Source organism: Rattus norvegicus, chromosome 1 (genome assembly GCF_036323735.1).
Source record: "Rattus norvegicus strain BN/NHsdMcwi chromosome 1, GRCr8, whole genome shotgun sequence".
Taxonomy (NCBI): domain Eukaryota; kingdom Metazoa; phylum Chordata; class Mammalia; order Rodentia; family Muridae; genus Rattus; species Rattus norvegicus.
In genome coordinates this window covers 137,534,049-137,558,773 of record NC_086019.1, presented here as the reverse complement: position 1 = coordinate 137,558,773, position 24,725 = coordinate 137,534,049, and the positions used below count along the sequence as shown (strand labels likewise).

The 24,725-nt window shown below is 44.6% G+C and overlaps 1 protein-coding gene across 1 annotated transcript in view; it reads left to right on the top strand.

The window, feature by feature from the left end:
* The window catches only part of Slco3a1 (solute carrier organic anion transporter family, member 3a1), a 281,800-nt gene that overhangs the window by 239,063 nt on the left and 18,012 nt on the right, over nucleotides 1–24,725 (top strand). The window contains exons 8-9 of the mRNA NM_177481.2: nucleotides 14,719–14,894; nucleotides 20,314–20,378. Coding sequence (NP_803434.2) covers nucleotides 14,719–14,894; nucleotides 20,314–20,378 — 241 coding nt within the window. The remainder of the gene's footprint in view (nucleotides 1–14,718; nucleotides 14,895–20,313; nucleotides 20,379–24,725) is intronic.

Sequence of the window (24,725 nt, the reverse complement as noted above, 5' to 3'; positions counted from 1 at the left end):
CTCTCTGCAGTTTTCTTTTGTACTTCTCTCTTCAGTTGGACAAATCTCATGGACCCCCCCCCCAATACCCTATTCCAGTGTGTGCTACTCCAAAATGATCCCTCATTTCTCCCGTCGGAGTTCTTGACTTGGAGTCTTTGGGTACCTGCTCCTTCCCGGATATATTTGTCTCTTTCACGGTAGCCATCTTCTGGAAGTGTCTGTCTTTGATCCTTGGGTTCCTTTAACTAGGGACACTATTGCCCCAGACGCACTTCATAATTTCTCATACAGTGCACAGATGGGAAGGAAAAGACAACAGCCGTGGGGACTTCTTTCAGGGAGGTAATGCAGTCATTTATTTCCTCCCCACCTAGCCTCCTGCATCTTAAGGAGCAGCAGTTCCCTGAAAGAAAAAAAAAATGAATCATTTGTTTTCATTTTCAAAGACTTCATTTTTGCTTGCTTTTAAGATTTAGATTCCTGGCCAGTTATTAACATTTTCTATAAAGGAAATAAATCACCACAGATTGGGGGCTGGGAGGACCCGATTTCATAAACTAGATGATAATGCAATTTCTTTATGTGAGTGGAAGTAAATATTAAAAGGGGGTTGGGACCTGGAGAACGGTTCAAATAAAAACACAAGCTATTATTTCTCATAAGAACATACTTCCTTGACATTTTAATATCCAGAAAGTTCTGCTAATAGTTCGTTTCAGCCACTGTCCTATGATGAAAACCTAAGTGACCCAAAGAGGCCAAGTCCTGAGACCCAAGTCCTGAGACCCAAGTCCTGAGACCCAGGAGGCCTTTTCTCTAGGGCGCACTGAGTCAACCCTGCAGCCTCGGCACTCCCTGTGGATCTTGCAGGGATAGAGGTCTGTTGAGTGCAGTCTCTCCAGGCCCCGTTGTTCCCTTGCTGAAACTGAAGAGCTAGAGGAACTCACTCTGAGGCAGAAGGCTAGGACTGGCTTTGGGACATGACGCCTATTCCCCAGACACAAACTCTCCATTCTAACATGGAGCTTCACCTTGCCTACCAGGGTAGTCATGGGATTCCACTCTTTCCCCACTGAGACGATCCTCTGGGTGGCCCTGATTCCAGCTGCCATAGGAAGGACCTGAAGATAAGAGTCCTGCTCATAGTACATGGGGCCCTTGTAGTAGTTGAGTCAAACAAACAAACAAACAACAACAAAAAAAAAAACGCTGCAGACTTTTCCAGAACTTCACGCTGAGAGACTGTGTCAGGCCAAGTAATGAGTCCTCCCTACTTCACTCCTGGCATGTGAGTACTTGGCCTGGAGTCAAGGGGAACCTTGGGATGACATCCAAAAAGAGCAAAAGGCAATTTGAGTCTCTAGACTCTGCAGCAGTATTTTGAAGAAATGCCAAACAAAGGCTTACATTCCTTACTCCCCTTCCCCTCCCTTCCCACTTCTCTCTTTTTAGCATTTTTTTCCTTCTGGGTCTCTAGGTACTCAGTATAATTCTTACCTACATAAAGGGGCCCCCTGTCCCTCCCTCCGGTTTTCCAGGTTCTTCCCCTATCTCTAGAGAGCTAGCTGACTCTGTGTGGGCTCAGCCCTTCCCTTAAGTTTCCTGGGCTCTGATGGCTCTGTCTGTATCTCTGCCTGTGCTCTTCCACAGGAACCCTCCTCCACACCCCCGTGTCAGCTCACGAGGATCACACAGAAAGAGTGTGGAGAAATTCCGGGACCTTCTGAGCCAAACTCAGGATCTTTCTCTCCACTCTGCCACTTATCTTCAGGATGCCCACCATTTTTCTACAACTGTCTTCCTTCGTGCACACTACCCACATGTACTACACTGAGCCTTCATGTCTGCCCTAGCTGCCTCTCCAGACTCAATCTCTCTTCTCATCCCAGACTCCTACCCAGCCTCGTGTTACGTGAAACTCTCCCAACAGCCAAGTTCTTTGCCCCTGGAGCTGTGCAGTGCCATTCCTTTCATATAGAAGAGTCTCCCCTGTGTATGTGAGTCCCGTCTTGTCTTCCCACTGGGGCTCAGCCTCTCTTTACCCTTTCCCTGCCTCCTACAGAGCTGTCTCCTACCTCAGCACTATTTCAAGACACTGTTCATGTCCTTCCAATTTCTACCTCTCTTGTTCTCACCTGGCAAGCGGTAGAGCCCATCTGTCCCAATGGCTCATTTACTTAGGCATCTCTGTCCCTCACAAGGGACAGAAATGAGGCTGTGTTATAGACATTTGCCCCAGAGAGCCAGACAGAGCTCCAGGTAAAGCCCCAGAGTTCTTAAATGTCCCTGAGTGATCCTATGCAACCTTAATCAGGTAATTCCACAGGTTAACACTCCTGGGCAACAGCTGGCCAGCAGATAGACAACATGGTTTTAATTTCAAGGTGCATTCTTATCCTTCTTCAAGTCTCTCTCTCTCTCTCTCTCTCTCTCTCTCTCTCTCTCTCTCCCTTTCTCCCTCTCTCCCTCTCTCCCTCTCTCCCTCTCTTACTCTCCCCCTTTCTTACTCTCTCCCTCTCTCCCCACCCCCCCCTCACACATATATATGAGAGAGAGAGAGAGAGAGAGAGAGAGAGAGAGAGAGAAATATACATATCAGGGCCCATGGAAAGTCTACCCCAGACCTGCATTAGATGCAATCAAGTCAACCAACCAGATCACTGAGATGCTAATGAAACACAGTAAGCATCAGGTGTCCCTATCTTTGATGTCTTAGTTGGGATTTTTTTATTTGTTAATTTTCTTCCTTCATTTCTCAAGCGATAATAGTGGAAGTTCCTGGCCCACATTTGCCATTGTGTTTCTAAATCCTGTCATTGCCTGTGGTGAGGGGGGCGGGGGGAATGACAAAAAGATGGAGTTAATTTTATCAGCCTCCTTTGGTGTGAATATATTGCTCAGATTGTTTGCATACCTTTCACTTTCAGAAGTAATTATTCAAGCAGAAAGCGTGTGTGTGTGTGTGTGTGTGTGTGTGTGTGTGTGTGTGTGTGTGTGTGTGTGTGTTATGCCGGAAGTCAAGTCCATCCGATGGACTGAATAATTGACTCTGGAGAAAAACAGCTTTTATTAACCACCAATAGGTTAAAAGTCAACACAGACCAAGCACAGCAGTTTGTAAGGTGTAAATGACAGATGACTGGTCTACCCCCTTCCAGGGCATATAATATTTACCAAGCGCTGTTTGAGCAAAGCATCCAGTGCGTCTGTAGCAAGGAGAAGGGTTCTGTTCTGGGGCTTACTGGGAACTGGTGATTCCACCTTGCACTATAGCTACATTTGAGAATCCCTGAGGACGTCCACAATGGAGGGTCTGAGCCCTACTTAAGAGATTCTTCCCCCTTGTTTTTAAGGAATTTTTATATGATTTTTTTAAGGCTCCCAAGTGTTCCTAGTATGTGAACAGATTGGAAACCACTATGGTAATAGACTGTTTCTACACCCTGAGGATGTTTTGAGGTAGGCAACACTTTCTCCTTAGGAGCTGTCCTGGGCACCATGAGATGTTTAGCTACATCCTTGAGTTTTATTCACACAGCCTTCAACTTCAACTAACAATCACAGATGTCCTGAGACACGGCCAGGTGTCCCTGGAGACACGACACTATAGCCCTAGTTGAGGCATGTTCTGAGATCTCCAGCCTCTGAGCTACTGCTGAGCTAATGCCCTCTCTCCCTCACGAGCCAGAGTGTTGGAAATGCCCTGTCAGCCTGTGCAGCCCAAGCTGCTGCTGCATGCTGATTATGCAAGCACACTCTAAGAACGAATTTCTCGTGGCCAAGCCATATTCTATCAAGCATTTAGCGTGGAGGTTTTGTGTGTGATTTTTAGGTCTAGGCCTCTGCAGGAATGCTGGAAGGTAGCCAATAGGCACTGATTAGTCAAGACATGGCTGGTGCTTCCTTATTCTCTATATAGTCACAGTCCTTAGCAATAGACGCCCTCGCACCTCAACCGCTCTTCTTTGTAGGTTTCCCTGTGTGATTCCACAGACTTGAGTTGAACAAAGCTTCTTCCACAGCACGGCCAGATCCCTAACACCGATTTAACACTCTGTGCTTGTCCCAGTAACAGCTTGTTAGAGAGACCTTGGGAACACTACAGTAAAGCCCTGCTAGAGTTTGACCCAGCTGTGACGCCTGCGATATATCCCAGACCCTGTACTAGGTGTCTCGGATGTGAGATGGATTAGATCCAAGGCCTGTATTTGCCGTAAAATGCACCATGTTGTTATCTAGATGCTTGTATGAGAAGGTATCAGAAAAGCAAAACTCAGTCCAGCTTTATAGTTCAATATAGAACACATCAGAAAACCATGGACCCATGGAAGAAGAATCTTCCAGTAAGGAAAAAGAAAAGTGGAAAAAAGATGCATGGCTTTTTTTATCTCGTCGCTTTGTTCCAAGTCTCATTTTTGTGGGGTTTGTTGGGAGGGGGGTTATTTGACAGAAAGAGAGGAAAAAAAACATAAAGTTGAGTGGGTGAGCAGTTAGGAAGCTTCTGGAAGGAGTTGGGGGAGGGGCAAACATGATTAAAATGTGAATAGTTTTAAGAAATATGTATGTAAATAAATAAAAGTTAGTCCTAAAAATATGTGTAAAAACAAGTAATGAAAAAGAGGCCATAAACTTGAAAGGGAGTAAGGAAGGACTTAAGGGAGGGCTTGGAGGAAGGAAATGGAGAAGGAAATGATGTCATTATGCTATAATCCCACAAAATAAATAAATACTTTGAAAAGGAAAAGATGGGGACCCTGATGAGATATTGAGTCAGTAATGTAGCTGTGTCATGCAAACATATGGGTCTGACTTCAGTATCCCAGAACCCATGTAAACAGAGGAACATGGTAGTGTTACCCATAATTCCAGGGCTAGGGAAGAGAGGGCAGAGGCAGGAAGATCTTTGAGGAACCAAGTCGGTGAGCACAAGGTTCAGTGAGAGGCCCTGTCTCGAAACCATAAGGAAAGTTGAGAGTGATTGAGGAAGACGGTCAGTGTTGACCTATAAGTGCATACATGTGTACATACGAGCACACACACACACACACACACACACACACACACACACACAGCTGGATGCATGTACCTCATGTACCTCTAACTGGAAATTAAGACAGTCGTTTTGTTAATTTCTTCCAGATTTTCTACATATTTTGGAATTGTCCTCAAATAACCACACATTGCTTTTCCAATCAGAAAAAGCTTTATTTTTAAATTCCAACATTAAAAGGATGTTAAATAGAAATATATTTAAATATGAGGAAGTGGCTAGGTAGACCAGTTGGTGTCCTCGTGATGCTTACTTCCTAGGGTATAAATTAGCTCTGTGTGAGACCAGGTAGAAGGAGGCAGGGCATTTACCCCAGGGCAGGCTGTTACTGTGGTGGGCAAGCCTGGAAAGACATTCCTGCATACCTGGGGAACACTGAGGTTATGATCAGTAAGAAGATATTTTCCTAACTTGCACCAAGCTTGAGTACATAATAATAATATTTTTAAATATCAACAATAAAAGTGTTTAGATTTTGAACCAGTGTGACAGGATTTAACATCTGCAGACAGAATGCAGGAGGGTGAGACACAGAGCCTGGGGACCTCTTGACTTGTGGTGGCATCCTTCCCTTTAATGCTATTCTCTATGTACTACGTATGATGGTAGATCCAGAGTGGACCATCCTGTTCCCCAAAGAGCAGCCCCTTGGCAGCTCCAGCAGGAGGCCCCTGCCTCTGCTGGTCCATGCGACAGACACAGTAGATGGGGGTCTTACTTTCTCCTTGGCACCTTTTCTCCTGGCCTTTATCTTCCCGCTGCTGACCTCACAAGCAAAGCGGAGGAGGGAGTATCTTTCTTCCTTCAGTGTTTCAGATGTCTCTGCTGAGTCTGGTGGGAGGTCACTAGGGTTGTTCATAATGAGGAACAAGGTCTTTGCCTGGAAATACCAGCTTGGGTTTTCTTCCTAATGTCCTAATAATGAAGCATAAAGGACTGGTGACATGACCCCCAGCACACAGGGACATTTCTCAGAGTGACAGCATCTTCCTCTGCCTAGGTTCCTTCATATACCCCCTCTGCGGCTTGTTACTGCATTTGTAGTTGACACTATACACCTCATTATTACCTAAAATAGTATAATACATTAATTTGAAAAAATGAAGGTCTCCCAGGCAGAATCAGAGAGAGCCTGGCTTATGATGACACTCACACTGCAAAAATCCCCCCTGACCAGAAAGGAGGGAACAATCACATCTTCCTAGTATCTTAATGCTTCCAGAATAACAAGGCTGGCCTCGTGCCTCTCGTATTTTACTGCAACATTTTTTTTTCTTACCACCAATGGCATCGTCCCTCCCACACCACGCCCTTACAAAAGTAATCTGTCAACCTGGGAATCTATTTCTTCAGTCCCATTCATAAGAAATGACCCATCAGTCCTGAGTGATGGGAGGAAGAAAACAGAAGCAACTTCATTTGCTGAGATTTGTAAAACACGGCTGATGGGTGTCTTGTTCTTGTAGGATGAGCTGTCAAAATAGCATGCTTGCCATTTTCTTCATCAGAAAAAAAAAACCCACTTCCAAGACCCAGGGAGTAATTGTTCTGCATTTCTGGCCTCCAGCTTTTATTGTGATTGTTTGTTCCTGCCTTGTGTGTGACAGCAACGTTTCTCAGTTGCTGTCAGCGGCGGTGTGGAATCACAAAGCAACTTGGAGACATGAGCTAGTTTACATTCATTGATTTCTGCTTTTGGTTTTGTTGTTTTTTATTGGTATGGAGTGTTTTGATTCTTAAAATAGATATTACATTTACAAGTTTTGAAATCACCATGTAGAAAGACACACCATGAGACTTTGCCTCTCTTCCCCTGCCCTCCCTTCACCCATGCCTTAATGTGCCAGTGGCCATGTCATTGTGCAGGCGCGCAGCTGAGTGTCCCTTATCTGAAATTCCTTTATGGTAATTTAGGATTTAGGATTCTTACAAGTGTTATAACCTCATAGGATCCTAGTAAAACTTGATCAAGGAAAAATGCTTCATGGGCTGGGGAGATGCTACAATGGATAAGAACACAGGCCACGTAAGCATAGGGACCTGAAGTTCAATGCCCAGAGCACATGGCAGAACAGAGAGCATGGTAGATGTCTGTAACCCTAGTGCCACAGCAATGGGGCTGAGGTTCAGCGAGAGACTCTGTCTCAAGGTATTGAGGTTCAGATTGATAGAACAGGACACCTGATGTTCTCTTCTGACTTCTGCATACATGTGCATGGACACATGTACTCACAGACACAGCACTCTCTCTCCCTCTCTCTCCCTCTCACTCTCTCTCTCTCTCTCTCTCTCTCTCTCTCTCACACACACACACACACACACACACACACACACACACATACTCTCACACACACTCTCACACACATACTCTCTCACACACACTCACACACATACTCTCACACATACTCTCTCACACACATAATCTCACACACACTCTCACACACATACTCTCTCACACACACTCACACACACACATACTTTCTCTCACACATACTCACACACACACACACTCACACACACATACTCTCTCACACACACATACACATACTCTCTCTCTCATACACTCACACACACATACTCTCTCACATACACTCACACACACACATACTTTCTCTCACACACACACTCATTAACACACACACTCACACACATACTCTCTCACACACACATACACATACTCTCTCACACACACTCACACACACACATTCACATACACTCACTCACACACACACAATCTACAAGGGCCTCAGAGAGCCTTGGAGATGCTGAACACACTGCATTTTGGTTGGTTGTGGCCTGTCCCATGAAGTCAAGTGAGTGATATGATTCATGTCAATGGTCAGAACGTTTTGGATTTTGGCATTCTGTATTTCACATATTCATACATTCTTACAGATGTTCTGTGTACCTATAAGACCCTACTTCATTCCTGTGGTTTAGATTTTTTTTCTTTTTTTCAGAGCTGGGGACCGAACCCAGGGCCTTGCGCTTGCTAGGCAAGCGCTCTACCACTGAGCTAAATCCCCAACCCCGTGGTTTAGATTTTTAGGTAAGGGCTTATGTTGGACCTTGTTCAGTCATACAGAAAAGGGTACATTTTTGCAGCTATACAGTCGTCTAAATGTTGAGTCTGTTAAAACAGAATAGTTAAATATTCAGATAGTCATCCATTCTCACAAGCCACGGTTACTTTATATTATGCATCCATCAGTTTGGGCCTGGGCAGGCCTATCTCCTGGGTAAGTTCCTGTGAAATTTGCAAGCCTTCTGACATCAACAAGCTTGTCGAGCCTTCTCTATGAGCAGAGTGCCCTCTCATTATCCACATGGAGGATGGCAGGGTACTTTAATGACAGGAAATCTAGATACTGGCACCTTACATTGTGACAGCAGACAGAGAATTCAATTCTCTGAAGACAACAGGGACTACATTCCTTCCCAGAAAAGAATCATACTATGGGAAGAAAAGGGGGTTAAAACCCAATCCTCATTGGGCAAAAGAGCTTACACCTTGTAATCCAGTACTGGGAAAGAAGAAACTATATAGTAAGTTTGAGACTAGCACAGGACACTTGAAAGAAAGACAGAGGGAGGGAGAGAGGGAGGGAGGGACGGAGGGAGGGAGGGAGGGACGGAGGGACGGAGGGAGGGAGGGAGGGAAAGAAACGGAAAGAGAGAACTCAGTCCCTAGCCAGGTTGGGAATCACAAATGAACTGGGAATCTAGATACTTTCTTAGTCTTAACCACACAGGACGTGCCGTAGAGAGCTCTAGAGTACACACCTATCATTCAGTCCATAGGATGTTCCAGAAGCATCTTTAGTTTGCACAGGACACAGGATGGAAGAGTATGCATCTGACCTCCTTTATTAGACTAAGGTGAACCATTTTCTCATACTTGACCTTTCTCTCTTCTCCGACTTCCTTCTGTCTAGAACTCCAAAGTGTTGGAGGGCTCCTACTAAGTTCCCTATGAATACTATCTGGAGGGGCATCCCCAGCCTCCTGTCTTTGAGAGGATAGAATAAAGCCCCACTGGTAAAAATCATCTGCTTCAAATATGCACCCTTGGAAAGGTAAAGCCAGATGTGCTCACCCACAGTTTGTCCTGCCTCATTTGAGCCTTAGTGAAGAGTCTCCTAACAGCCCTGTGAATCCACACTCATCCTAGTTCTTTAGCTCCAGATCTTCATCTTCAGCCACCTAACCATGAATGAGCTTGTACTCTCAGGACACCCCAGATTCGCTGCCAGAAACCCTGCAGGGAGGCCCCATGCCAGGAGGCCACTGCTCCTTCCTCAAGTCCAACCAATTCACCAAACAGAAAAGCATAACCATCTGTTCTTGCTCTGATGTCCTGGTTTCTAAACTCTTCTTACCCTTCTGAACCATTTTCACATGAAGTAGACCCAGTCAATTCTTGTCTAGATCCTTTGGAAAGATTCCAACCATTTCTGTCCTTCCATCTTTAATGGCAGTAAGAGAGCATCCTCACTGGCCCTGTGCTGGTCTCCAGCATCCCTTTCTGTGTACAGCCTGTGCCTGCCTCCCTCATTCTATTCAGGGTGCTATGTTAAAATACCATCGACAGAGTTACTTATAAACTACAGTAACTTCTTTCATATAATCTTGGAAGCCCGGAAGTCCAAGATCAAGACACTGGCAGATTTGCTGCACAGTGAGGACTGCTATCTGGTTTCCAAATGGCATCTCGTTCTTGCATCCTCGTGTATTTGAAGAGATATGACAGCTCTCTGGGCTATCATTTATAAAAATACTCATTCATGTGGATTCTACTTTCATGACTTCATCACCCTGCCCACCTGATGGCTTTATCCTCTTCCTCGGTGGTTAGGTTTGAACAGACAAATTTAGACAGGACACACATATCCACATTCATCCTTAGCCAGATCTGCTTGTTCCCCACCCCAGCCCTAGCTCTGTGCCCTGCCTGTCTCTATTCCTCCTTGCCTTAGAGACAAATCTCAGCACCTGACGGCACTACTACCTTGCTCTGCTCATGGAATGTCAGCCAGATAGATGGTTAGCTCATCTACGTGGGTCTCTGCAAAGACCATATTCATTCCATTGCCTTAGAGACAATTGGAGATCTTTCACTTAGGATTTTCCAATTCAGCTAGGCTGGCTTGCCAGCAAACCCCAGGGATCTACCTGTTTCTGTCAACCACTGTGCTGGGATTAAAAACATGTGCCACCATTTCCAGCTTTATACATTGGTTCTGAGAAATAAATCTGGGTCCCTAGGGCTAGAGAGATGACTGGGAGGTTAGGAGCAACTGTTGCCCTTGCAGAAGACCCAAATTCACTTTCCAGAACCCAAAGGATGGTTCACAAACATCTGTAAGTCCAGTTCCAGAGAATCCAATGCCCTCTTCTAACCTCCATGGGTATTGAGTACAGGTAGTGTACAAACATACATAGAGACGAAACACTTGTACATATCTTTTGAATATATTTTATCCAACTACACATGTCTCAGCACCAAGCATACCAACTGAGCTATCTCCCCAGTGACTTCATATTTTTTTGTCAAATGTAATACAATGGGTCATAGCTTAGGTATAGGTCCAAAATAAGGATAGACACCAAGCTGACTTGATAAACCAAACAAAGGTAATTAGTCACATGACTTACTCTTGGGGTTCTGGCTTGATCACTGAGTTGCAGTACCCCTAACATATCCCCACATCTTTCTCCAGAAGCCATGCAAGCCATCATTTTGTTCTTGAGGCATTTAATCACACAGCACAACAGGGACACAACAGGGACACAACAGGGACTGCTCCCCATTTATACTTGGTCATTCCGAGTCCCTGTGATTATAAGACCACGGTCGCAAGCCTCTAGTCACAAATGTCTTCCCAGCCAAGCCAGGTGATCAAAGAGAATGAGAAGAGCAGCTGGACCTAGGAAAAGATTTAGACCCTTTTAGGATATGGAAGGCATCAGGACTTAGGTAATTCATTCAAAATATTTTCTGAGTGTCTACTGTGAGTCAAAGCCTGTCTAGTACAAATGAGAGTGTATTAGGTAACAAAACCACAGTGGCCTTTCTTGTTAGCCTTCGAGTCAGGAGGAAAAGAGTTTGATGTGAGGGTGTGTGGTAACAAAATTATCACCTGGTTCCTAGGGAGTTGGTCATCATTACTAATAATAAGAGTGAGAAGTATCATCTATATTGGGCAGAGAAACAGCCCATATATTTGTTTAGAAGAGGAGGGGCTGAATACAGAAATTGGAGCAGGAGAGAGTAGAAGGGGTGAAGCTCTGGAAGAAGTGAACTGGTAGAGAGGAAATGAACTGGCTCTGTGATGAGTTAGAACTGGTTGCAAAACCCAAGAAGCTGTATGCCTGAGCTTGCTCTGATGCAGGGCCAGAAAGGAGTGTGTAGGGAGAGACCCGAGGAGCTAGGTCACAAGGGGTATCATGGTATCTCTGCAGCATAGTCCTGTGAATGCCCGGGAGGAGTATCAGGGAAAGCCAGAGTCTTTGCCCCTTGTATCCAGCCTTAGTTCTATCCAATGGCTTCCTGGGGTTAGTGCTTATTCTTTACTTCCTATGGGAGGGGAAGTGACTGTCTCTGCACCCTTTGTGGTTTCTAGCTGGGATGGATTCCTCTAACAAAGGACACGGTAAGAAGAAGCGAGAGGGATATCCACACCGTGTGTCTTGGTATACATGGGAGGTACCTAGGGAAATAAGTGAGTCACATAGAGGCAGCTTTGAATCCAGACTTAAACAGAAAGGGGTATGAAAAATGACCAGGGAAGGCATGGGCAACAAAGGATTTGTTCTGTGGATCTAGGTTGGTTAGAACCTTCTCCATCACCCCCTCTTTCTAGGACAGAAAGGAGACCCCTCTACAGATGGAGCTTTCTGGGCCAGCACAGTGGTATGTGCCTATAGTCCTAGCCACTCAGGTGACTACGGCTGTAGGATCATTTGAGCCCAGGAGTCTGAAACTGGTCTTAGCAACAAAGCCAGACTTCACGTCTCATTAGGTACAAATGCAAGATTATATGGCAGGACCTTGCATACATAATTTCCGTACTTGTGGCTTCAGTGAACTGCAGATGATTGAGGGAATTGTATCTATACCAAATCTGTCCAGAAATTGTTATATCATATTCCCTAAGCAGGGAATGCAGTGTAATGACTATATCCATTGTCCTGACAGTATTAGCTATAAAGTCATCTAAAGATGATTTTATGTATACAGAAGGAACTGGATAGGTTCTATACCATTTTTTATTAGGAACTCCAGTATCTACAGATTCTGGTATCTGTATGGTATCCTGGCACCCAATATCTTTGGATATGAAGGAACCACTGACTGTAGATTTCTGTTTAAAAACTTCTGTGTTGTCCTGCCTTCTCCTGTATCTCTAAATGTCTTCAAATGATCAGCTCAAACTAGTCCTATGCCAAGGAGGTATATTTTTGGGTAGTGTATGCTGATCTTCTGTGACTCCTGGCTTCTATGTATTTCTTTCCTGCCTAGTTCTCATCCACACTAGAAAGGGAACACCGTGAGCTTTGAGCAGCCTTAGAAGGGCTGTGTGAAGTATGCAGCATAAGTTCAGCCGGACACAACATGCCCGTGTGTCAGGAAGGGAGATACTGAGTATCCAAGGGGAATATGAACTACGGATGAAGTTGAGGAGAGTCATGAACATATGGGAAAATGTGGCGCAGGAAGAGAAGAAAATCCAGCCCATAGCCCTGAGTTGTTCCTGCATGTTAGCGTGGGAAAGGAGGGACGATGCCAAGAAAGGTGGGCAAGGTGTAGCCAGGAAAAGAAAAGGGGAATCCAAAGAACCAAAGAATGGAGCCGTGGGAGGCAGGGAGCAAGCAGAGCTGCTGTGAGAGGAGAATGGGTGGTGGGTTAGGGATGTGAATGCCAATGGGGAACTTCATGAGATCTGATCTGACTAGTGGCAAGAGAAGCCAGTCAGAATGGGATGTGAACAGGGCCAATAAGGAGCTCTGGCCACCAAGCATCAGCAGCTGGAGAAGCTTACCTGTGAGCTCTGGTCATGCCATACTTCTCTTGGTAGAGACTTGGATGTCCCAGGGAGCACCAGTTGGAGAGAAGCTCTCCTTCCTGGTAAAGGCAGAGGCCAATCTGGCCACCTGTGTATACTGAAACTGCCTTCTGCATCCCATCTGTGCCCTGTAGCATTATGCAAGGAAATGTTTAAGAAAGTGTCCCAGGATGTTCCTAACTGACAGGGCCCATATCCTCTGGAGGGCAGGTGTCAGTCAGGGCTCAGAGGGTCCATGGGAGGAGAAGGGGACTGCTCATTTGGAGGACTGTGGTGTCTATTGTAGGTCCCATGGAAAAGCCAGTGAAGTCTCCTGGTTAAGGGGCGGGGGTGACCCTGGAATTGCCGTAAACACCCAGGTACATAACAGAACCATTTACATAGATACCCACCCTGGGCACATACTTAGAAGATGTACCGCCAGCGGGTATCATCTATTCCACACAGCCATGCAGGGCAGCCCTAGTACTTACAGGGTTTAGGACACGGCTGAAGCCACCTCACATGGAACAACATACCCCACATCTGGAATGTGTCCTGTGGTAAAAGAAAAGGAGAGCAAGGGGAGGAGGGGGAGGAGAGAACGTGGGGGAAGGGAGAAGGGCAGAAGAGAAGAAACCCAGGCTTTGTAGGGAGTTTACCTGACCTCTCAGGAGTGTTCACCTGCTAGGCATGCGCTCAGAAAGCCAATCAGCTCCAGAAAGGAAAGCAATGAATCATTTATGATTGTTTTCGCTTTGTATTCATTAAAGGGCTCTGCACTATTATTATCGAGCCCTAATTGGCTTGGCACGCTGAACAGCCTCCTCCAGCCCCTGCTCCTCCCTCTGCGACCAGAAATTCCTAGAGCAAGCTAGCAAGCTTGCAGGAGAGTGTGAGAGCAGACCTTGCCTGGGAACAGGGGCTGCTGATCCAGAGCCTCTCAGAAGATCAAACGGAACGTGGTTGCTTTTCTTTCTCTTTCCTGACCATATATGAATAAACGTATCCCATCACGCTCTTGCTGTGCTCCCTGTGAGCTGCTGTCAGCTGCCTGGAATCTCTTAGCTGCCTTTGCTTCCTCAGCCCCTGGACAAGATTTCCAGGTTCCTTCTGCCATCAGGGTCTCCGCGGCACAATGGCTTCACGCATGACAGCGTGTGTCCTTTGTTCTGAGTGCCATGCCAGGCACTGAACCAGCAACAGTATGTGGGTTACCTGATTTACTTCTTTTAATACACTTCGGTGTAATTATAACTGCATAAAGGGAAGACAAATTGGCAAGTAATTACGATGTTAATTTGGCAATGTTTTATCATATTGTGGAAGCACAATTTCCTCTCTAATTGTATTGGGGGGGGACACATTTATCTACACTGCAGCTTATTGAAGGTTTCTTGAGAATGGAAATGAAATACACCGGAGACAGGAAATCCAGCTCTCCTCCCCATAAATATTACTTTATTTGCATGTGTTTTTGTGGCCTCAAAAATAAAATAACGCTAACTCGTTTATTCAGGCCCAATTAATGGAATGCCACAGAGTGTATAATTAGGTTGTGACAGGCTACCTGATGGATTGCCTTGGGTGTGGAAACCAGAGACAACTCCCCAGTTTAAATGGCTGAACCTTCCCTTTCAGAACCTCACAGGCTGTGCGTGCCTCACCACCGTCCCCCCTGAGAATGCCACCGTGGTTCCTGGAAAATGTCCCAGTCCTGGGTGCCAAGAGGCCTTCCTAACCTTCCTCTGTGTGATGTGTGTGTGCAGCCTGATCGGGGCCATGGCGCAAACCCCTTCTGTCATCATCCTCATCAGGTAAGTTGTCCACTGAGACCCAGGTCCCTGAGAGTCAGCCTGGCCTACGCCCTTCCACCTGGCACACATCAGCAGGGTTCCTGAACATCAGAGTTGTGTGTGTCTTGCAAGCAAGATGAGAGAAGGCTGCAGCCAGGAACACAGCAGCTATAGGCTAAGAGGAGACAATTGCAAGTCTTCCACCAAGTGGGACATCATTGAACAACAGAGCAGTAGTAGAAGGCCACTTCCATAGCCTCCCAGGAGTAACTCATGAGGCCACTGTGAAAAGCATTCTACACTAATCTTTACAGCAGGATTGTTGGTGAAATAAAATGAAAACAGTGGGCTGGGGAGACAGCCCAGTTGGTGGTCCTGCCTCACAAGCACGGGACTGAATTCATTCCCTGTAACCCATATCAAACTTGGACAGAGTAGATCTTGCTTCTAATCCTTATGGTATTGAGATGAGAGACAGAGACAGGCAGATCCCTGGAAGCTTGCAGAATAGTTAGTCTAGTCTATTCAGGGAAGTTTTAGGCCAGTGAGAGACCCTGTTGCAAAACTAAAGGCAGAATGGAACAACACTCCATGTTGTCCTCTGACCTACACACACACACACACACACACACACACACACACACACTAAAATGACATTAAACAAGCCAAGTTCTTACATCCAAGCCTTGTCCTTCTGTCAATCAGCTATATACCCTTGGACACAACATGGTCTCTCAGACTTACTTCTGAATCTGTTACTTAGACCACAGTACTAGTCCTGCCTGCCTTCTGCCATGATCTGGATCCTTCCAGGTCATGTGTGCAAGACTCTCTAGAGACATAGAAATTAACCAAGCCAGGAGGCCTACGACATGCATTTGTGATTGCTTTTGTCTGAGTAAGTGGCTGCAGTGAGACTCCAGAATCCTGTAGCCCCTTGCCTCTGGGAAGCTGGCCTGGAGGCAGACAATGATGTCGCAAGCTTCATCATTCCCAGTGCTATTGCTATCTAGATTTGAAAGAGGCACTTCTAAGAACACTGACTCATATATATCCTAGTGTCCATCTGGGTCCAAAGAAAGAACACAGTGCACAGAAAGTCTTACCTCACTATGTGGGAAAGCAAGGCAGTTCAAGGCCAAGGGCTGGGGATGGAAATGGGGTGCTTGGAACCACCTTGATTCCAAGCATCAGGTGCTTTACCAAGCTTTGTTGTTCCTTGAGCCCTCCCTACCACATCCTTTGCTGGCAACACTCCCGAAAGTAGATTTCTAGGAAGCACTTGTGTTACCCAGATGGTCATTAGCAATGGCTTATGAGTGCGCAGAGACATTAAGGTTACAATGGCAAATTGCCGTCCTATTCTTAGGAAGTTGGACAAATTCACACCCAGCGCTTAGGAAGGCTGTGGTCAGACAAGTTGAGTCAGTTTTTTGCTAGTGGTATTGAAAAGCCTGTAAGTCCTTTCAGAATTGCAACCTGCTGCCAGTGTGAGCCAAGAGTCATAAAAACATTCAGGCCCCTGCAGTAACCTACCCCTACTGGTGGCCATTTATCACAAGAAAATACCTCTTTATGAGAAAAAAAAAAGAATCTCAATACAGACAGATTTTTTATTACGACGTTAACTATAACAGCAGAAAGACCTGAATTGAAGTAGTGAGTTAAATTATGGAACCGCAGTTCAAAGGAATAATGAAAAATCTTAAGAATGCGGGAAGTGTTTATGAAACGAGCCATTGAATCTGAAACTATACGTAGAAGGCGATTATGTATAATATGCATATGAACAAAACCCTTCAGCTTTCATGTATGGGCTTATGGTGGCTGTTTTATGAGCAGTTAATTTTTCATTAGAAATTCTCCTGAAACCGTATGGTGATACTCACACACAGAACACAGAAGGCACCAGGAAGCAGTAAGGGGGAAACCTCGCCACCATTCGTTGTGACGGGTCTACTTATCTCTCTCAAGTTGAGTTTCCACAAAGGCCCAGTCTCTACATTCTAGGTGGTAAAACTTTGGCTGTGGAAGTTTTAGGTGTTTCCAAGCCTCAACTTGATAAACAGATCTTAGAGTTTTTCGGGACACACTGGATTCCCTTTAGATGGGTCAAGAGCTGATGGTCTCCATGACCCGTGCTCATATACATCTGGGAACCCCCTTTTGCCTAAAGCCTTGCTCATGTTCATACTGAAAGGGGATCATAATACACCATCCCATCCCTTTCCCAGTCCAGCTTGCTATCAGAGAAATTCTAGGGAGAATTCTAGGTGGACTGAAGAATCCCCTGCCCGAATTGGTGGGCTCATTCTATGTTCTGAACACTAGCATGAACACTGAAGTAAGCAAGGATAGGGAGGGGACTCACTTGGTAAAGTGCTAATCTCACGAGCATGGGAACCCCCGTTCAATTCCCAGGACCCACATAAAAACGTCAGACATGGTGTGGCATACTTGTAGTCCCAATAGTGGGGAAACAGAAACAGGAGGATCCCTGGGGTTCGGTGGCCACCCTAACCTAATTGATATACTTCTTGAAAACAAGAGGTCTTGTCTCTAAGGAGATGGGTAGCATTTGTAAGGATGACACTGAAGTTACCTTCTGGCCTCTAAACACACAAACATGCACGTGTGTGTGCACATGCACATGCACCTGCACTTATAATGTATTAATAAAGAATGCTGAAAAGCAAGCAGGAAAGCAAACGCTCATTTGGATGATGCTAGTGTACAACTCTGGGCTCTTATCTTAAGTCACTGTATTTGCACCCTTGTAAATATCCTTTTACACAGGAAGAAACTGGCCTAGCAGTGGCTACGCCGTTTTCTTGAGGTCTCACAACCAGTACGTTACTGATGCTAGGCTGGCATCCCTGCTTTTCTGTAGATCTCTCAATGACATCCCGCCTGAGCCCTCCATTTCTTTATAGCTAAGATGTGCGGCCCTTATGGGAACCAGCTTCTCTGCAGGATATGAAGCAAGATCTTAGCACCTTCCTCACTTTGTTCCCAGTGGCACGGTAACTGAAAGGAAATCACATTCCAAGTGATAAACAGCCTAGCTCATTACACCAGCATGTTTTCCTGATAAGGAGATTTGCCTTTATTTATACGTTTTTCCTGTTAAACCTTCAGATGAAAGTGCAAAAACTGTAGCCACAGAGCAGGAACACCACAAGGAACTTGGCTTGTGTAATGTGTGTCTTCCATAGAGCGTTCTTCCATAGAGCATTCTTCCATAGAGCACCCGTTCTGCTCGGAGATTCAGATCCCATGACCCGGAACTGGTACCTGGCTTTCTCAGCCAGAGTCCTGAGACCACTGCTTAATGGACATCATAACATGCTTCCCTGGGGAGTCATTCCAGAAGTACCACACTCTCTAAAACTAAAAAGACACTTGCATTTCCCCATGAATAGATGTTACTGAAAATCTTAGGATCTAGCAACAATTATATAAACTACTCTTTCACAGTCTTTTGCAGACTACCATGACAAAATACGTAGATGTGGTAGTTCACACCCATTAGGAACTTTTTTTCTCACAGGTCAGGAGACTAGAGAGTTAAAGATCAAGGCTAGGTTAACTGGTGAGGGTCACTTCCAGTACATAAATTCTCCTTGTGTCCCAAGGTAGTAAAAAGACAAAGGGCCTCTTTTAGGTGTGTTCTTCCTGTCTAAGGACATTAATCCATTCGTGCAGGCCCTATTCTCAGGATCTAAACAGATTCAAAAGCCCCACTCTCACATTCGGGGTTAGGCTTGAATGGAGAAATTGGGGGAAGACAATCAGTCTATAATATGCATGTAATTTTTTTTTGTTTGATGATCACATTTGACCTGTTATATTAAGAAGCCCAAAGCATGCACACCAAGGCTCACCCAAATCATAGGTCACCAGATAACTGCCAATGGGTTGGTGGAAAAATGACCTTGAGATCATTTATGAATATTATTCTGGGCCTTGGAACATCATTCAGTCTGTTAAGTGTCTGTCATATAACTATGAGGACCTGGGTTTTGATCCCCAGCACCCGCATGAAAAACAGGCATAATGGCTCCTGTACAAGCCTGGTACTAGAAGGGCAGAAATAGGTGAGTCCTTCAAACTTAGGTTCAGTCAAAGACCCTGTCTCAAAAATAAGGTAGAATGAGACTGGGGAAGACACCTGACATTGACTCCTTGGCTCAAGCCCTACACACACACACACACACACACACACACACACACACACACACACACACACATTCTAGCTACCAAGTCAATAGATAGGTTTATACTTGTTATACCAGATATTCCCCTGGTATCTTTGTTCTTAGCATTTGTAGGTCTGGTCTCTAGTCTTCCAGCCACACTGAAATGCTCCAGCGTGTTTAAGGTTTAGCTATAAGGTACTGGTCCCATTGCCTAGCCAAGTCTTCCAAGAAGTATAGTCACATACATTCCTTTGTCCCCTAAGGAACCACAGTGGCACTGGGTAACACGAAGCCCATGTGTATATTGTCCCTTCACATTTCCTCAGAGTCCTTTACCACAAAACTGTGGATATATATATATATATATATATATATATATATATATATATATATATCCCCTGTCTGGTAAGCCAGAGACTTCTGCCCAGCTTGCCACCCATGTATGTATTCCTTCAACACAGGCTGGGTACTAGACACAGAGCTAGGGTTGAGTCATTAAAGTAACCACAATACAAGTAGTTCTTAGCCTTTAGGGAAGAAGGCAAGGACTAAATAAATTCTAATTGTAACTGTAAGAGGAATTGTGGGGGAGAGGACCCACCTATCTAAAGTTTTCCAAACCCATCCCTACAGTTACTCTCTCTTTCAAAATCACTACACGCTGGAGAGCGTGTTAGATCATTGTTAGGGACACGTGGGAAACTCAAGTCAAGATGATTGAGTCACTTCAAAGCAAAGTCCTTTGGCTAGCAGAAAGAACCTTTCAAAATTACAAGGTACTATTGATGGTGCTTACCTGTGCCCCAGCTGGCCTACCAGGAATGCCAATCCATGCAAATCTGATGGGTTTTACAAAAGCAGTCTAAAAATATTTAAAGAATTCATGGTTCCCACTGCAACTCAGGAATTTGCTGAGCTGGTGTTCCCACATACACATCCCTTACCCCTATGGTGGTGCTTCCTCCTGAAGGACACTGCTCTAAGTTTAGACTTCAGGACAGAATTTACATCCAGTCCTTCCAGCTCAAGTTATTAAGGGGTAAAAAAAACACTTAATTCCTAAACTTATCTGGGTCCCACAGTTGCAGCCAATTTTTAGACGTTTAGCAAGAAAAAGAAGAAAACCTATTAATAATTTTCCAAGGTACGATCTGATGGACAGCAACAAATAACTCTGAGCCTGTTAATTAAAATGGCGTTGATAAGAATCTCTTTCTCCCCCTCCATCTCTTTTTATGTAGGACAGTCAGCCCTGAACTCAAGTCTTACGCGCTGGGAGTTCTTTTTCTGCTCCTTCGTTTGTTGGGTACGTATCATCTCTTTATACCCTCCATAATGAGTTGGATGTACATTAGCAGGTGAGTGAGGATTTGTGAAGCTGTCCCAATTCCTGAGTTTGCCTCTTTTCCTTTTCTATCATGTTTATTTATTAGTGTCCTACTTTCATTTCCCACTATAATGATAAAACAACTTGACCCAAACAATTTGAGGAGAGGACAGGTTTATTTTGCTCACCATTCCAGAGTACAGTCTGTCATTCCCAGCAAGTCAAAGCAGCTGGTCACATCCACCTTGTAAGGTAGAGAGAGAAGGAGGCCATAAATGCTTATCTTCAGCTCCCCCACTCTTCTACTTGTCTACTGTCAAGGACTGAAACCCCACAAAATAGTGCTGTTCCCAATGAGTGGGTCTTTCCACTTCAAATAGCTTAAAGTTCCCCACAGCCATGCACGTAGGGCAACTTAAACTGGACCAGCCCACACTGAGACTCCTTTCTGGAGTGATTCTAGGTCTGTCTGCCCCATTGACAAATAAATTCACCATCACTTTAAATGTGAAGTTGTTATTCCAAGTTCAGACACCACAGTTCTAGACCCCTCTGATGTCACAGGTGTCACATATACCAACCCCAGTCCTCATATATGCCTAAATCTTCATTAGCTACGGAGAAACTGCAGTGGCTCCAAAAGGGAGGAAAAATTTACTAGGGCAATTTGGTCCTAGTTTGCTTTCTATTGCTGTAATAAACACCAGGGCCAGAAGCAACTTGGGGAAGGAAAAGGTTTATTTGGCTTACAGGGATCACAGTCTATCACTGAGGGAACCCGAAGGCAGGAGCTGAAGCAGAGGCCATTGAGGAACGCTGTTTACAGGCTTGTCTCTTCTGCTTTCTTATTCAGGGCATGTCCACATGCATGGGAGTGACACCACCTCCCTATAGTGGGTTGGTCCCACCCAAATCAATCACTAATCAAGAAAATGTCTCACAGACATTGCCTACAGGCCAACCTGATAGAAGGGTTTTTTTGTAATCGACAGTCCCTCTTTCCAGACAATCTTGTGTCAGGTTGACAAGAAACATTCCATTAAGAAAATCCCGAACTGAGCAATCCGAGATATCTTTCTTTCTGGGGTATCTGCTGGGAGTAATAGGCAAACCCTTCCATCACCTTTCAGCCTTTCCAATATATTCATTACAATCATTCAATTATCTTTATGTCTCTTGAATTATCTTATTTGTATTACCTTTTATTACTCATTTTTATATTGCTTTTATTATTCACCCAATTATTCAAATATATTTATTTACCTTGGGTTTCCAACAGGCGACCCAGCCCCACTCGTCACTCTCTTCTCCTTGTGCCAAAGCTTAACAGCAAACATGAAGGTCTCACTGGAAGTTTATAGTCATGAACGGATACAAAGATCCAGCACTAGAAATGCGAGGTTTGCAAAAACATTTTCCCATCAGCACAACAGCAGGGAATTCGTTAAATCAGTGATAGTCTGTAATCCTGGTAGGAGCCATGCCCCCATTAAAGTTCTGGAAAGAACATTTGTAGACTTGGAAAGGACCCATGACATGCAAAAGGGACAAAGGTAGCTTACTCTCCATTTTCAGATGTTATAAAGTACGTTTACCTGTGGAAAAATATTGGGGGGATGACCATCAAAGTGGTACCAGATCGTTTTAAATTATAAGACTCTATATTTTACAAACCTTTGAATATTTACACACACACACACACACACACACACACACACACACACACACACACATATATATATATATATATATATATATATATATATATATATATATATATAATGCTGTTAATTCCTATGTAATTGGCAAATGCCCAAAGTAGGATAAAACCCATTCTTGAAAAGGAAGCATACACTGTAAGTTCTCCCTCCATAGTCTGTGGTAACAATCAGTTCCCATCATCATCCTGGTTCCCTGTGGAGCAGGTCTCAGAATTCTCCTCCTGGCCAGTCTGTGTGTGTTTTGATACACAGGGGTGTCTTTGTCTTACTTTTGCTCCATGGGAAGTAGACATACACAGATGTGGAGATGCCCCAGATGAACAACATTAAGCCGTCTTCAAATTACAGCTACAGCTTGTGGGTATTTCTGGGAAGCTGTGATAGCTTGAAAGCTTGTACTACCATAGATATAATTATACAGATTGTTTTTCCTTTTATCACTGGAAATGTGGACAGATGTATTATCACATCCCCCGCCCTCAGTGGTCAAGCAACTGGAGAAATAGGTAGGCATGAAATACCAAGAAGTTAAAGAGCCTCCTGTTGAAAAGTGGTGGACCCATTTCTCAGGTAGTTATCCAGCAAAATGGCATTTGCCAAGCCCCTTCAGTGTTCTGAGCTCCCAGACGATATCAAAGTAGGCTACCCCATATCATGGCTAAAAGGGAAGTGGATGTTCACCCTCATCTTTATAGTTACTGTAGAGGTCTCTACATCTCTAATCTGCATTAACTCTAGGCACAGCCTACAACATCAGGGCTAGAGAAATGTCTTGGTCAGTACAGTGCTTGCCTCACAAGAATAAGGACCTGGTTTAGATATCCTGAGTCCACATAAGAAGCTAGGTGCCAGTGTTCATGTCACTAATCCCAAGAATGGTGGCCCAGGAGATAGAGATACGTGTGTCTATGGAACCACCAAGCCAGTGCCTAGCCGAGTGCTTCTCAATCTGTGGGCTGTGACCCCCTTTGGGGGGTCAAATGACCCTTTCACAGATGTGGTATATCAGGTCTCCTGCATATCAGATAGTTACTTTATGATTCATTAACAATAGCAAAATTTCACTCATGGAGTAACAACAAAAATAATATTGTGGATGAGATCCTCATAACACAAGGAACCATACGTAATAAAGGATTGCAGCATTGGGAAGGTTGAGAACAACTGACCCAGCCAATGTGAAAAAGGTTCAGGCATATCAAACATCTTGAACAAATCAGGATAACTCAAACAAAATTTGGGAGGTGCCTGAGGTCCACACACAAGGCTAGGTAGAACAATGGACGTGAAACACAGACAAGCTAGAAAGCCTTCTTCTGGAAAGGGGTGGAACAATTCCACAGGTTGTTATGCAACAAGCTAGCATTTCCTGGGCACCTCCAGTGTTCTGAGCTCCCAGGCCATAGCAAGATGCATACACACATCTATGCAAAAAGAGTGTCCTTCTTAATAATCTCGATAGCAGAAACAATAAGTTATTTCTGAAAATTATAGGATAATTGGAGACAAAACCACAACTGAGGTATCATAAGACAATTCACTTAATGTAATCCCTTACCACTCTGAAGTTGATCCAGAATCTTGTCTTTCTGCTTCAGGAAAAGGAGGTACCATCGGGAACAGGGATTTTTCCATTTCTGTGCCTGTAAGCCCTAGCAAGAGATAATTTTATCATCATGGCCCATTATACACATGCATATGCATAGATCCAGCTGAAACAAAAACTTAGTACCTTCAGTATGTACAACACATTCTGATAGTTTCTATTCTGCTCCATGCTTTCTGCAGAATTGGTCATGACCCAGCATATTGATTCTGTGGCCCATTATGGGTCACAAATCAGTTTGGAAAACCCTGTGCTGGGAGGATCTGACACTATCTCATCTTTTAATTAAAAGCAGCTTAGCTGAGAAGTCTTGGCATCTGGCCTAATTCCATCTCATCCAGCACCCAGTAAGATTAACGGCCATTATTTTTAATGCAAGGCCAATGAATAAATCAGATACCATGACACTGCCAACCCTCATGGTGCCCCATGTGGGTAATGGGAATACAATGGGGACACTGAAATTGAGTGTGACATGATCTGTGATGGAGCCTGCACTGGTGTAGCAGTAACTTGCAGAAGGGCCACCTAAGTTTGCTTTGGGATTCATGCACGATGTCCTGAACAGAGAATAAGCCTGTGTTATGAAGATATACAGGAATAAGAAAGAGTGGTTTAGACAAGAGAATTTACAGGGATAAGGCTTACATGCTGCAAAGAACTCCTTGAGACAAGCAGAGTGAGACAGAAGCAGCCACATGGGGCCTATGAAAGTGGTGAGCTAGGAACTTGGTGAGAAAGGTCTCCTGCCTCATGGGTAGCTTTGACCTTTATCTTTAAGGCAAGTAGAAGCTGCTATTCGGTACCGAGAGAGGAACAAAATCCACTGTGTATTTCAGAAAGGGATGTTGTCTAGGGACCGAACAAGGTACAGTCAATCAGAGTTAAGAGAGGGGATCACATTGAGAAGGTAGAGATAAAATTTAATGAAGAAGGGCCTTCATGGATTGGTCTCTGAATTGAATTCAGCTGTCTCTCCACCTCTACAGGTTTCAAAGA